Source organism: Durio zibethinus, chromosome 8, assembly GCF_047325235.1.
Source record: "Durio zibethinus cultivar Kanyao isolate XHJ-2024 chromosome 8, ASM4732523v1, whole genome shotgun sequence".
Lineage (NCBI taxonomy): Eukaryota > Viridiplantae > Streptophyta > Magnoliopsida > Malvales > Malvaceae > Durio > Durio zibethinus.
The window spans coordinates 2036526-2051033 of NC_143169.1; the positions used below are offsets into that span (position 1 = coordinate 2036526).

Consider the following 14508-nt stretch of genomic DNA (forward strand, 5'->3'; position numbering starts at 1 on the left):
TTTCCCCTGTAACCCCTACCTCTGTTTTTCATGTCTTTCAAATGATGATCTTGCATTAAAAAAAAAAAAAACATGTAACAGCTTTTTAATCTTGTTGTTGGAGTTAAAAATTACACCGTAAGTATATAAAAAAAAAATAACCCTAATTTTAATACTTTAAATTATTCAGTATATGGCTTATCAATTTTCTTTTTTAGCTTTTTTGGGACATAAATGAGAGGTGACTCTCTCATCCTATAAATCCTGAGAAGGATTCGAACATGAAATTTCTACGATATTCACAAGGTCCAGGAACAGCAGCCTATTGTGGTTATATGTTAGTTCTTGGATGAAGTTTATGGGAATTAAAATGGTCACTTTTGAATTTTAATTTTAGACATTTAATTTTGTTTTAAATATTTTATTATTTTAATTTGAACTCGATTTTACTATTAAATCTTAATCATAATTTTTTTGATCTATTACATGTTTCATTTTCAAATACGTATGATAAAATTCATCACATTGATTCGATTAATATTCAAAATAATTCAATAAAAAGTCTAATAAAAATCTATCCTTAAAATCTTATTAATGCATTGATGGCCATTAAACAAAAAATAAATAAATAAAAAATATATAAATCGAATATAAAATATAAAATATATTAACAAAAATAATAAAATATATAAGAAAAATGTATGGCCCAAAATGGGAGTATAAATTATTCACAACATGGCCCATAAAGTGAAACAAGAATGAACCCAAATAAATGTAAGGCCCGAACCTTGTTGAAGGCAGAAGACTTGGCCAAGGAAGGAGCCCATTCGGCTAAGCACAATTTTGCACGGGATGGAAAACAAAATTGAAATGGCATCCTGGGCAACATGGGAAGCTCTTGAAAAAAAAAAAAACTGTAAAAGGAAGACTGCATGGAGACCATTACGTGAAGAAAAACGGACCAAAAAACTGCTGCAAGAGGCATGAGTTATGGGTATAGTTGCGGCATGGAAAAAGGGGCATTAAAGAAACTGAAAACACACACCACAAAAAAAAAGAAAAAGAAAGAAAGCATTCGAGCAGTAGGAGGAACAGAAACGAGGAAGTTTGGCAGGTTGAGGAGGCATTCAACAGCAGAGAAACAAGGCTGAAAGAGGACGTGAGCCGAAAATAAGAAGAAACCAGAGGGAGAGGGGTGAACTAGAAAAGGAATAACAGAAAAAAAAAAAAAAAAGGAAGAAAGAGCTGCATAAGAAAAAACAGAAACAAAGGAAGCAGAAAAACTGCAATAAAAAGTAAAAGCAAAAATAGCAGCCGGCAAGAAAAGAGGAAGGCAGAACGAAAATTAAAAAAAAAAAAAATTGGTGGTTGCATTCAGCAACAAAAAAAAAAAAAAGGAAAAGGAAATGTGAATAGGAGTAAGAGAAGAGAGGTGGCTGGAAGAGGAGCTTGAACCAGTAGTAGAAACGGAGAGGAAGGAAAAAGGCAGCAGCGAAACTATCAAACCAGGAAAGGAACGAAGAAACCAAAAGAAGAACAGCAGCAGCAAATGAAAAGGAAAAACAAATGGCAAAAAAAAAAAAAAAAAAGAAGAAAGGTAAAAGCATTCATAGCTTCCACTCGATTTGGCTGCATTTGTGTGCATTCTATGTTGTATACATTTGCTTGTATCCTGTGTTGCCTACATACTGTCACATTTCCTCTCTTTTCTTGCGCGAAGTAAAAATGAAAGCTAAAAACTACTTGGAAGTGAAAAAATGGTTTATGGTTGTAAAGTTTCAAGCCAAGTTTGATCCTCCTTGTACCATCGCATCCAAAGCCAATTGATAATAAATGAAAGAGTTTAACTTGAATATAAGACTACAAAAAAATTAAATATTTATTAGATGTGGGATAATTCACTTTAATAAGCCCTTGTAGGCGAAAATGAAAGAAACTTACTACTTGACAAATTTGGAAAGGGTAATGAAAAAAATCTTTGCTCTGATATCATGTTAATCATCCAACTTAAAACTAGTCTTCATCATATGTAGGAAAAGATGAAAGAAGTTTTTCACTTGACAAATTAGTCTAATTTAAAACCAACTCTCATCATGTGTAGGAGAAGATGAAAGAAACCTTGCACGTGATAAACTAAGAAAAAGCAACGGAAAAAAATTTTAACTCTAATTTTATGTTAGGCACCAACTTAAAATTAATTGGCCGTAAATAGAGGAGCCCAAGCTGAATATAAGATTACATGAAATTAAATATTTATTAAATGTAAGATAACTTACTTTAATACTTAGAAGTTTGGTGTATTATTTATGTTTATGGTCCTAAGATTTTAATGAAGGTTTGCAACAGAAAATAAAATCCAAAATAGTGGCCCGTGTAGTGAAGGAATGAAGCTTGTTTTTTGTTTTTCTTTGCTTGCCGTTTTTGTGTGCAACATGCTTATAGAAGCTCATAGCTTTATTTTGTCCCATATGTTTTGGTTCTTCTCCTTTCATGTATAAGGTTCGCATGCAAAACTTCAGTGCTTCGTATGCTGCCTTTTGTGGTCAGGGAAGACTTTACAAGTTTTGTTTTTTTTTTTTTTTTGTGTTTTTCTTTCCCATATGTTAGCCAAATATGAAAAGAAAAAGATTTAAAGCTTTGGCTTTTTGTTTTAGCTTAGGTTCCTTGTTTTGGGTTATGGATGGAACACTAAATTTGTCTTTTATTATGCCCGTGCATATTTTTTTGGTGAACTTGATTACAGTTTAAATTTTGTGTATTTTAATTTGTTTGTGACTTAAATTTAAATGTTTGTTTTAATATTCATAGGATTCAATTTTATACGTTTTAATTTATTTTTGATGCAATTCATTTTTATGCATTTTAAATTTAAAAAAAGAAAAGAAAAAGCTAATAATAATAATAATAATAAGAATAAGAATAAGTTTTTTTAAAATAAAAAATAATAAAAATAAAAAATTTTAAAATCTCTATCTAGATGTTAAGGGGAATAAAAAAAAGTGTTTAAAAATTAATAATTTTTCTTAGATGTTGGAGAATTATTAAATAATAATAATAAAATATTATTATTATTATTATTATTGGGAGAGGCGTGAACTAGAAAAGGAAAGAGCAGAAAAAAAAAAAAAAAAAAGGAAGAAAGAGCTGCATAAGAAAAAACAGAAACAAAGGAAGCAGAAAAACTGGAATAAAAAGTTGAATCAAAAATAGCAGCGGGCAAGAAAAGAGGAAGTAGAACGAAAGGCAAAAAAAAAAAAAAAAATGGTGGTAGCATTCAGCAACAAAAAAAGAAAAGAAAAGAAAAGGAAGTGTGAATAGGAGTAACAGAAGAGAGGTGGCTGAAAGAGGAGCTTGAACCAGTAGTAGAAACGGAGAGGAAGGAAAAAAGCAGCAGCGAAAATATCAAACCAGGAAAGGAACGAAGAAACCAAAAGAAAAACAGCAGCAGCAAATGAAAAGGAAAAGCAAACAGCAAAAAAAAAAAAAAAAAAAGGAAGAAAGGTAAAAGCATTCACAGCTTCCTCCCGCTTTGGCTGCATTTGTGTACATTCTGTGTTGCCTACATACTGCCACATTTCCTCTCTTTTCTTGCACGAAGTTAAAATGAAAACTAAAAGCTACTTGGAAGTGAAAATATGGTTTGTGGCTGGAAAGTTTCAAGCCAAGTTTGATTCTCCTTTTACCGTAATAGAAGCTTGGTGTATTATTTTTGTTTATGGTCCTCTGGTTTTAATGAAGGTTTGGAACAGAAAATAAAATCCAAAATAGTGGCCTGCGTAGGGAAGGAATGAAGCTTGTTTTTTGTTTTTCTTTGCTTGCCGTTTTTTTGTGCAACATGCTTATAGAAGCTCATAGCTTCATTTTGTCCCATGCGCTTTGGTTCTTCTCTTCTATGTATAAGGTTCGCATGCAAAAGTTTAGTGCTTCATCCTTGTTCACGTATGCTGCTTTTTGTGGTTAGGGAATGCTTTACAAAGTTTTTTTTTTTTTTTTTTTTCCCTAATAAGTTAGCAGAATATGAAAAGAAAAAGGTTTAAAGTTTTTGCTTGTTTTAGCTTAGGCTTCTTGTTTTGGGTTAGGGATGGACCACTAAATTTGTCTTTTGTTATGCTCATGCATATTTCTTTGGTGAACTTGATTACAGTTTAAATTTTATGTATTTTAATTTCTTTGTGATTTAAATTTATATGTTTGTTCTAATATTCATGTGATTCAATTTTATATGCATTTCTATGCATTTAAAATTTTGAAAGAAAATAAAAAGCTAATAATAATACTAAGTTTTTTAAAATAAAAAATAATAATAAAAAAAGATTTTGAAATCATTGCCTAGATGTTAAATAGAATAAAAAATAATGTTTAAAAATTAATAATTTCGCTTAAATATTGGAGAATTATTAAATAATAATAATAATAATAATAATAATAATAATAATAATTCAAAAATTTTAAATCCCAACCTAAATGGAGGGATTTAAAATCAAATTTTAAAAGATTAATTCTGCCTAACTATTGGGGAATTAAATCTTAGTAAAAAACTTTTGACTTAAAAAAAAACTTTAAAACATTAGAAATATAAAATTAAATCATAAAAATAAATAATAATAATAAAGTTTTTTATGAAAAGGAGAAAAGAAAAATAAATAATAAAAATAACAAAATTTTAATAGAAAAAAGGAAATATATAAAAAATATAAAATTTAATTTTTAAAAAAATTATAAAAAATGAGTTTGCTCTGAAAATTTACCTTAATGTTAAAGATTTTCAAATAGGTTTGTAAATTCCTAAAACCCTAAATTCTAGGTAAAAAATAAATCCTAAAATAAAACCCAAAATGAAATCTTAAAAATAAAGTCCCAAAATAAAACCATAAGTCCTAAAATAAAACCTCAAAATAAAACTCTTAATCTTAAGTGAAGCCCGAAATCCTAGGTGAAACCTTAAATCCTAAGCAAAATCATAAACCTTAAAACCATAAACTTATCTAAAATTCTAAATCATTCCAAAATTTAAGGATTTGTATGAAAATCTTTTATGAAGTAATTTGTTCCCGAATATCATTTAGATGATGAGGTATTTAGAAAATTTTATTTATTACAAATTTTTCATATACTTTCTTAATCTAATAATAATAAAATTAAATAAAAAATAAAACATGATATTTTAAATATAAAAAGTCATAATTAAAGTTTGCCTAAAAACTGAAAAGTTTAAGTAGTTTTTTTAAATTTAAGAACTCGATCTTAAATTTGCATTTTATCGTCACTTATAACATACATTTACATATATCCCATTTTAGATTAATGTTTGCACTCATTACGCACACACACACATATATATATATATTATATTATTGCTATTTATGATTAATCATAGCATCTTTTGTTTTTCGCATAAAAAAAGGTTCTTTGAAAAGCTGATTTCAAATAAAAAAATTAAAATAACATTTCAAGGAAAATAATTTTTAATACTCTATTTAGATGTTAGAGAGTCACAATAATTATTATTTATAAAATATGTTATTTTTACTTTTAAAGAAATTTTATGGTGAATCTTATATGAAAATGATTATTTTGAATTCTGTGTAGATGTTAGAGAATTTTAAGATATCATTTTAATCTAAAGATTTTCACAATATTCCTAAATAAATATTTTTAATTGATTTTCTTTCTTTAAAATGAAGAGATTTATTCGCCTAAATGATGAGGTATTAAAAAATTTTTATTTTATTAAAAAATTTTCATATACTTCCTTAATCTAATAATAATAAAGTTAAATAAAGAATAAAAAATAAAACGTGATATTTTAAATATAAAAGGTCATAATTAAACTCTGTCTAAAAGTTGAAAAGTTTAAATAGTCTTTTTAAATTTAAGGACTCGATCTTAAATTTATATTTTATCATCACTTATAATATACATTTATATATATCCCATTTTAGATTAATGTTTGTACTCATTACGCACATATATATATATATATATATTATATTATTGCTATTTATGGTTAATCATAGCATCTTTCGTTTTTTGCATAAAAAAAAGTTCTTTGAAAAATTGATTTTAAATAAAAAATTAAAATAATATTTTAAGAAAAATAATTTTTAATATTATGCTTAGATGTTAGAGAGTTACAAACAATTATCATTTGAAAAATATGTTATTTCTGTTTTTAAAGAAATTTTGTGGTGAATCTTATACGAAAATGATTATCTTTGGATTCTATGTAGATGTTGAAGAATTTTAAGATATTATTTTAATCTAAAGATTTTCACAATATTCCTAAATAAAGATTTTTAATTGATTGTCTTTCTTTAAAATGAAGGGATTTATTAAATCTTAAATAAAAAAAAAAACCATTTTCATCCAAAACTATAGATAGCACATGATTAATTGATACCAATTTATAGGCGTTATATGTGTATTAATCTTTCGTCACTCGTAACCGACTTACGAACCCAATCCTATTTCGTAGATCAAATTATTTTTATAATAAACTTTAATCTATTTTATTGTTTTATTAAAAAGATAAAAATTTTTAGATGATCAATCACACCTTAAAAAAAATTGATAGCGACTTTCTATCTTTTTCTCGATTTTAAATAATTATATTTAGTGATAAAGTTTTTGTGAAAGCACTGATATGTTATGACAGCACTTCAAAACAGAATGTCCTTCAAGCTTTAGATCAGCCCTGATGATTATTATCAAAACCGAAGTAAAACTTAGCCATACTTGCATTTAGGGATGGGAATTCAACTCGACCCCGACGGGTTCCGACCCGACCCGACCCTATGAGGTCAATTTTTATTTTTGAATTTCAGGTTTCGGGTCGAGTAATATTAAGAAATATTTGGGACGGGTCGGGTTCGGGTTCGGGTTTTAGGCATAACCGACCCGATATTATTAAAAAATTATTTTTAATTAATTTTTTAATTTTTTAATTATATATATTTATATAATGATATTTTTAAATATTTATATTTAAAAAATAATATTTTATATTTTAAAAAATAATATTTTATTAATTTCGGGTTGGGTACAGTTTACATAGTATCGAGTCAGGTCGGGTTCGGGTATGAAAAAACAAAAAACTTTTTGGGTAAGGTCAGGATCAGGTTTATTAATGCATAAAGTCGAGTCGGGTTCGAAGCAAGCAAAACCCACCCCGAACCCGACCCGATGCTAACCCTACTTGCATTACTACTAACGTACAAATTAAATGCATTCACTTCAGATACAGGTAAATAACTTTAAAATGTCATAAACATGATTTCCAGCAAACTAATTGTGGATGATTGTGGACAATGTATATGAATTAAAACTAGTTCCAAGTTGTGCATTAAAGTAGTAGATTATGATACCCCAAATCATTCACAACAAGAAAAGAGGATCATATAACGTCAAATCCTGCTATAGTTAAGGTTTTTGCTGCAGTCTAAAGCTCTTGAATTTGCTAAGGATAAAGGGTTTAATTACAAGCATAGTACTTGAAGGGTTGCACATGTTTTAGCACAGCATGCACTTTGCATTGCAAAAGATGTGACATGGATAGAAGAATACCCAGAGAGTATTAGAAACATTATCACTGCTGATTGTAACTCCATTCATTAGTAACAAAAGTTCTTATTCAATTAAAGAAAAGAAAAGAAAGGGGTCCATACATATATATATATATATATATAAATTCTATATGATCTAATAAAAATGTCAAATTAATAAACGACCCTGAACAAGGGAATTATCAATTTATAATTAATTCATCTTCTTGTCAATTCGATCATCATAAACAAATTAATAAACGACCCGGCCATGCATACAATGAACTATATATTCAAGTGTTGCTAATTATGTAATTCTTCCCTACTAATATTCCACCATGATTACTCTGAAAAACAAAGTTACAAAGAGCTCAATTAGTTCATACAGTTGGAAAGATAACATGGTATCTTGATTTATTTGAGTTGCTGCTGTCAGAATTGAAATCCTTAGCAGTTACATTCACATTACTAAATCACAAATAGGTAAATCTCTTATGATTTATTATGATTATCTGCCAATACAGAGTATTCAAACTGAAACAAAATTTTCATGAAACAAAAAACATAATTTTGGACACTAATTTTGAAACTTCAAGAATAATTAAAGTGAAATAGAGTATGCTGTCATATTTTCATGCATACTTCTAATAAATTAACCTGCAAGGAAATGTGGTTGTCCTTGGGATTGATTTTCTTTTTCTTTGGCATGTTATCTGGATTCTCGGATTGCAGAAGATGAACCCCAATCCCATATCCAAACAATCTGTATAACAAAAATATCCACACAAATATAATCATAACCTGAAAAAAATGAAAATCAACCCAAGATTTCTTGCACTTTTCAGCATAATATTTTCAGCGGAAATTTCTTGAAACAGATTAAGATTGACAAGATGATCATTTTTTTTTCATTACCATGCTCCATCAAAGTCAAATGATTCAGGCCTCCTGATTGGAACAAACCCAAGAATATTCTGATAGAAATCCATGGATTCCTCAACTGATCTGCACACAAGGGAGATGTGGTTCAAAGATTTCAGGTGAAGAGGGTTTTCCACACTTTCTTTCATCTTCTTTTTTCCAAGAAAAAAAAAATATTTGAGCCACCTCGAAAGACAAACACACCAAGGAAGCTAGATGAAGATTTGTAATAGAGAGAATATAACTTAGAAAAACAGATAGATGTGAGAACCAGAGATCTGTTATTTGACAAACCAAAGAAATTAAACAAGGGATTCTGTAACTGAAGAAATGAAGGAGAGAAAGTCACGAAACTCCGCTTAGGGAAGCAAAAGAATTGGGCTTTATATATAGAGTGAAAGACTAAAGAGCCAATGGCAGCTCTTCATGCAAGCCACGTGTCCTATAAGAAGGATTACCGTGACACGGAGACACCACGTGCTGACTAGGATTATCACCGAGAACCAAAAAGATTCTGGTCATAGACACGTAAGCAGTTGAATTTTTTTTTCTATGGGTTCTCGTCGGACTTGATGGGTGCCTTTGTTAAGTGTTTTTTTCTACAAAATTTGTTGGGTTTCATTTTTTCTTAATAATATATGATTTATTTTATAAAATAAATAATATATAAATAAATTAAAAAACAACCATATGGTTTTCGCACGTCATATTTTCTTTTTTTTTTTTTTAAACTATTGATTCTTAAATTTTTTTAATGCTAATTCATTTAAATTACAAAGTTTTTTAGATGATATATCATGCCATGTGACAATTGATATCGTACTTGATGTTGATATTTTATTATAGAATAATGATAAAGTGGCTGAAATTTAAAAGAAAATCCAAAAGTTGGTGATTAATTAGTTACATTTCATGGTTAGATGATGGAAATAAAAAAAAAATCTAAGTTGGTTAAATCATCTTATAATTTATTCTAATTATAATAAAGAAATAATGACAGTAGAGATAAAATAAGGAAAATATTGAAAAATATATATATATATGATTGCTGACCGAAAATAAGATTGCTCCGCCATAGTAGTGGGATTGCTCTCTAATCTCTCTACAAAGGGTTAAGAAAAGCTGTAAAATTCCTCCACCACAGAAAAATACTACCAAGCACATTAAGCAAAACAATTGTGGCAATGTTTCAAGCCTAAACCACTTACGGCCTTCTCTTTTTCGGCTAAGGACCGAATTTTTCAGCAGGGGCAGATTTACCTTTTAGTGACATCCAATTGGAAAATAAAAGAATTTGAAGGAGAAATTTTTACCTAATATCCCCAAATTTTTTTATAAATACTTTTTTCGTGATAAGATTGACACATTTGTCGACAATTTTATATATATTACAAATGAACACCCAAAAAAATTTTGGATTTGCTGCTGTTTCAAGGGAAGAGAGTGTAGGGCTGTAGGAAACTCAGTTGTTTTCCCATCCAGAATCTCATTCAGTGAAGATTCAGGTGCTGAATCCTTTACTAATTCTTCTAATTAAAAACCTTCTTGGAGCCTTAAAATGCACTTCATAGAAGAAACCAACCTCAATTTCTTTAATCATTTAAAGAGCATTTGATTCGAAGTAATTTTTTTCTCAAAATTTTATTTTTTGTAATTTGATATTTTGGTATGATTTATGAAAATTTAATTATTAAAATTTTTTTAAGATTTTCAACAATGTCAAAAAGTGAAAAAATAGGAGAAATAAAAAACTCTACTCTTCATAAAATTTTTTAAGAATTCAAAGGTTTAATAAAAATAACGTTTTTAAAATAAAAAACATGAATTTTATTAAAAATATAAAAGATTTTATTTTTCAAAATTTAACAAAAACGATGCTTTAAAATAAAAACTATAATCTTTATTAAAAATGCAAATTTTTAAGATAAAAATACAATCTCTGTGTAAACATAAAAAAAAATATTTTTTAAAATTTAACAAAAATAATATTTCATAGATAAAATATGTAACATTTATTGAAAAGCCGATGTTTTTACAATAAAAAAATATTTTTTATTAAAAATATAAAAAATATATTTTTTTAAAATTCAACAAATATAACTTTTCTAAAATAAAAAATACAATCTTTGTTGAAAATATGAAATACATAGTTTTCAAAATTCAATAAAGACATAAATTTTTAAAATAAAACATAACTTTGTTGAAAAAAAACGACGTTTTTAAAATAAAAAAAATAATTTTTATTAAAAACATAAAAAATATATATTTTAAAATTTAATAAAGACAACGTTTCTAAGATAAAAATATAATATTGTTGAAAAAACATCTTTTCTAAAGTAAAAAACATAATCTTTGTTCAAAATAATAAAATATAAATATAAAATATTTTTATTTAATATTATTATATATAAAATTTAAAATATGTTTATTTAATATTATTATACAAAATTTTTCCCAAGAGCCAAAGAAAAATTTATCACCCCCTTCCAACCCTCATATTGACCTTATCACGAAAGTCAATCTGCATATTTTCTCTATAAAAGGATAATAATGTTAAGATAATAATTAAAATTATAAAATTATATTTGTTGAAAATTTTAAAAATTATTTAGTTTTAATGAAAATGTGTTATTCACATTCCACGTATTATTCAAGTATCAATATTATGAATGTCACATGTTATTCATTTATTATCAAAAACAATATAATAAAAAACTTTATTAGGTAATTTTACATTATTGTGAACCACATACAAAAATCTTATATCATCTAAGTCAACAAAACTCAAGAACCACACATTCTTCTTCAATATCACTTTTTCTTTGAATTATTTTTTTTCCGGAATCTAAGAATCTGCGAACCAAACTCCTTCAACGGCCAACAGAAAACATCATTAGAGAATGCCTCCAAGTGCACCTTCCAATCCTGCACAATACAAAAGGTACCAATGATCTTAAAATTAAAAAAAAAAATGTCGTGTCTAGTGGCATCATAAAAAACTTCCACGAGAAATATAATTAAATCTTAGTTGCTCTGTTATGCATCTTTCTTTAGAAAAGAGTGATACCACTTAACCAAGCAGAACCGGCCACTTAACCCAAAATGATAAAATATGGGAAACTCACTGATTTAGCGTCCAATCAGTATTTAATTAGAAAGAGTTTTCCATCTTTCCGTGGCCATTCTATTCATCATTCAAGCTGAAACATTTGGTAAAGTCATAGGCCTCAGAATCCAAGCATCAACACATCAAAACTTGGAATTTTGCTCAGGTAATTTATCATATACAGAACAGAATATTTTTAGCCCATTAAGAACCAATATGAAAAATGACATATGAAAACATGCATTAGCAGGCACAGAATACAAAAATTATGGTTCATAAAATTTAAAACCTAACATAATGAATTGCCAATGCTGTGTTGACAATGTTCAAAAGCATAGCTCTAAGAAACAAAGATAACAATTCATGTTTATGGACCATCAAATACCATTCGCATGCTTCATGGATAGACAAGAGGAATTGCGATTGCAAAACAGTTTAACAAGCATCTTTCATTGTACAAAAAGAAAATAGAAGTTGCAATCAAAGGAGCTCCATATGCAAAGAACAACATATATCAATAGAGAGACAGAGAGACAGAGTAATTGCATGATGACTTACAAGAATTTGGATTTCTGCTATCCAATAGATTTCTCTTTCATCATGGACATATAGAGGTGGCACAACAAATTAATTCAAGAAAAATGAAATCTGCCTTCACTTTGATGTTAACCATAAAAATCAATCTCCAATTAGTTTTGTGAAACTAAAACTGCTTGGAGCAAAAGAAATATCAGCTTCCTTTAAGCAGTGGTTTTACATTAATCAAAGTGGTCCTTTTTCAATCTGTCATTTTAATTTAAGTCTTCGACAAAACTGATTGCAAAGAATCCAATTGAGCGGAGGAAAAAGGTGGTATCCGATTCCTAACCAATATCATTATCATCTTAGCCTTACCCAGTTGCCCATTTTTCATTAGGCCTTGAAGCAGTGAATAAATAGTATCCACATTTGGAAACCAATTCTTTCTCATGCATCCTTTACACATTGTATAGGCCAAATTATAATCCCCTCCCTTGCAGAGATAATGAATCATCGTCTGATGAATCTTAGCATTAGGCTTATACTCACTACGACATTCTAGAGCAGAATAAACCCTTTTAGCCATTTCAAAATAACCAGCCTGGCAAAAACCTTTGATTACCAAATTGTAAGTAACCTCATCAGGGTCTATCCCAATTTTCTGCATCAAACGCATCACATCATTAGCTTGCCATGCTTGCCTCCTATTAATCAAATACTGGATCCTAACATTAAAAGTTGCAAGATTAGGTCTGCACCCCTTAAACACCATAAGATTCCACAACCCGTTGCCAATCTCACACCGATTTTTCTGATAGGAAGCTGATATAAGTGTTGTGTACGTAATGACATCTGGCTTTATCCCCAACTTTTCCATCTGTACCATGACCAAATATGCTCTATCCAGAAAATCCATTTCGCAAAATGCCTTGATAACTATATTGATTGTATATGTATCCAATTCAACATCAAATTTTGGTGGAACATCGGAGAGAAATGCCTCGATAGCTCTTAAATCATGAGTTTGAATCAAAACCTTAAGTGCAGCATTGAAGGATTTAACAGTTCTTTTACATCCATACAAATGCATATCATAAAAAGTATCAATAGCATGCTTTATCATCCCAGCGTTACCATACAACATTATAATCCTCATAATGAAGCCTTCACGTCTACCCTGTGGAAGAGTTTTCTGGTGCTCAAGTAAATGCTCAATTAGATCAAATCGGCGAGCTCCAGCTAAACGAGAAACTGTATCTTCAAAAGCAAACCTATTTTCAATGACAAGTTTATTGTGGGCATTAGCCTTGAATAAAGCAAATAGCTTATCAGGGTCTCTTTCATCTTTAAGCTTGGAAAGGGCACTTTCTTGTAAAGGTATTGTCTTTGGTGGTTGCTTTGAGAAAGCTGCACAAGTATCAGTTGTTGATGCAATGGCAGCAGGAGCAGAAGCAGCACGATAAAATCTGCGAATTGGTCGCAGAGATAACATGTTCTGATATCTTCTCATCCATATGACACCAATGTATCAAAATCTTGTTCATCCATTTAACAACAAGGAGAATCCCAGAAACATGAACCCGGCCAATGAACAATAACTCTATAAGGACTTTCATCAAATAGAATCATACCCAGGTATCAAAACCCTTTATTCAAGGCACCATCATCAAAAAAATCCTCAAAAATAATACCCAGATATTGATAATAGAATCAAATACACTATCTTGAATAAAATGAAGAACCCAGAAACAAGAACACCCAGAAACACAGATTAACAGGCGCTAATTACATCAAGATGAAAAAAAAAAATCCTTTGATCAAAAGTCAAGAGCACGAACAAATGTTTACCGAAAAAATTAGAAGGGATCTGAAAGAAAGCTCATCATTGCTCTCCGCTGGTTATGGTGGTTGTTGTTGTAGGCTTCGAGGAAGGGTTTATGGGGTTTAGATTTTGCCGTTTTGGTTGGGGAAACGATTTTGTTTTAGTCCTTGAGAGTAAACTCCGGGGGAGGCTGTTTATGGGCGCATTGGTTTAAAGGATCTGAATCCAGAGCCGTGGCTAAACATGGGCCTGAAACAAACAAAATTTAAAACTTCACCAATAAATTAGATTTTGTTGGCCAGCTTTTAGCATATGATTAATTTTTTTTAAAGAAAAATAAATACACGATGAAAAATTATCCTTAATCAAAAATTATCTTCGATATATTTATGAATATTATAAATTAATTAATCAATAAATTAACTCATGTGAATTTCTTAATTTTGTTTGTCGAGTTTAAAATTTCCTCAACCAATGTATAGAAATAATTAATTAATATTTTATTTTATTATTAAATAAAACGTATATTAGTTAATAATATGCATATTAAAATATTTCATATTCTACTTTTTTATTATTATTAAATTATTCAAAAAATATTTTTCTTATAGAAATTAAAA

General features: G+C 28.7%; 1 protein-coding gene and 1 long non-coding RNA gene across 4 annotated transcripts; both read right to left on the minus strand.

Annotated features, from left to right (window-relative positions):
* Nucleotides 1–7908: 7908 nt before the first annotated feature.
* LOC149516968 (uncharacterized) lies at nt 7909–8794 on the minus strand. Its single transcript, XR_016344220.1, has 2 exons — nt 8436–8794; nt 7909–8283 (listed from the first exon to the last, which is right to left on the minus strand). It is a non-coding gene; the product is annotated as an uncharacterized LOC149516968 (long non-coding RNA).
* Nucleotides 8795–11102: 2308 nt separating this feature from the next.
* Nucleotides 11103–14167, minus strand: LOC111278831 (pentatricopeptide repeat-containing protein At1g80150, mitochondrial-like). Of its 3 annotated transcripts, XM_022865496.2 has the most exons (3): nt 12106–14165; nt 11567–11641; nt 11103–11366 (listed from the first exon to the last, which is right to left on the minus strand). In XM_022865496.2, the coding sequence occupies exon 1, from the start codon at nt 13574–13576 to the stop codon at nt 12344–12346; it is 1233 nt and encodes a 410-aa protein (XP_022721231.1). In that variant the 5' UTR covers nt 13577–14165; the 3' UTR covers nt 11103–11366; nt 11567–11641; nt 12106–12343. The 3 variants fall into 3 exon arrangements, with proteins under 3 accessions (XP_022721231.1, XP_022721232.1, XP_089620685.1); XM_022865497.2 differs by lacking the exon at nt 11567–11641 and having other exon boundaries at nt 12106–14167; XM_089764559.1 differs by having other exon boundaries at nt 11269–11641.
* Nucleotides 14168–14508: the final 341 nt, after the last annotated feature.

Excerpts from the sequence above, each read along its gene's own strand:
- LOC111278831 (XM_022865497.2), bottom strand. The coding sequence starts at position 13,576 with ATGAGAAGATATCAGAACATGTTATCTCTGCGACCAATTCGCAGATTT.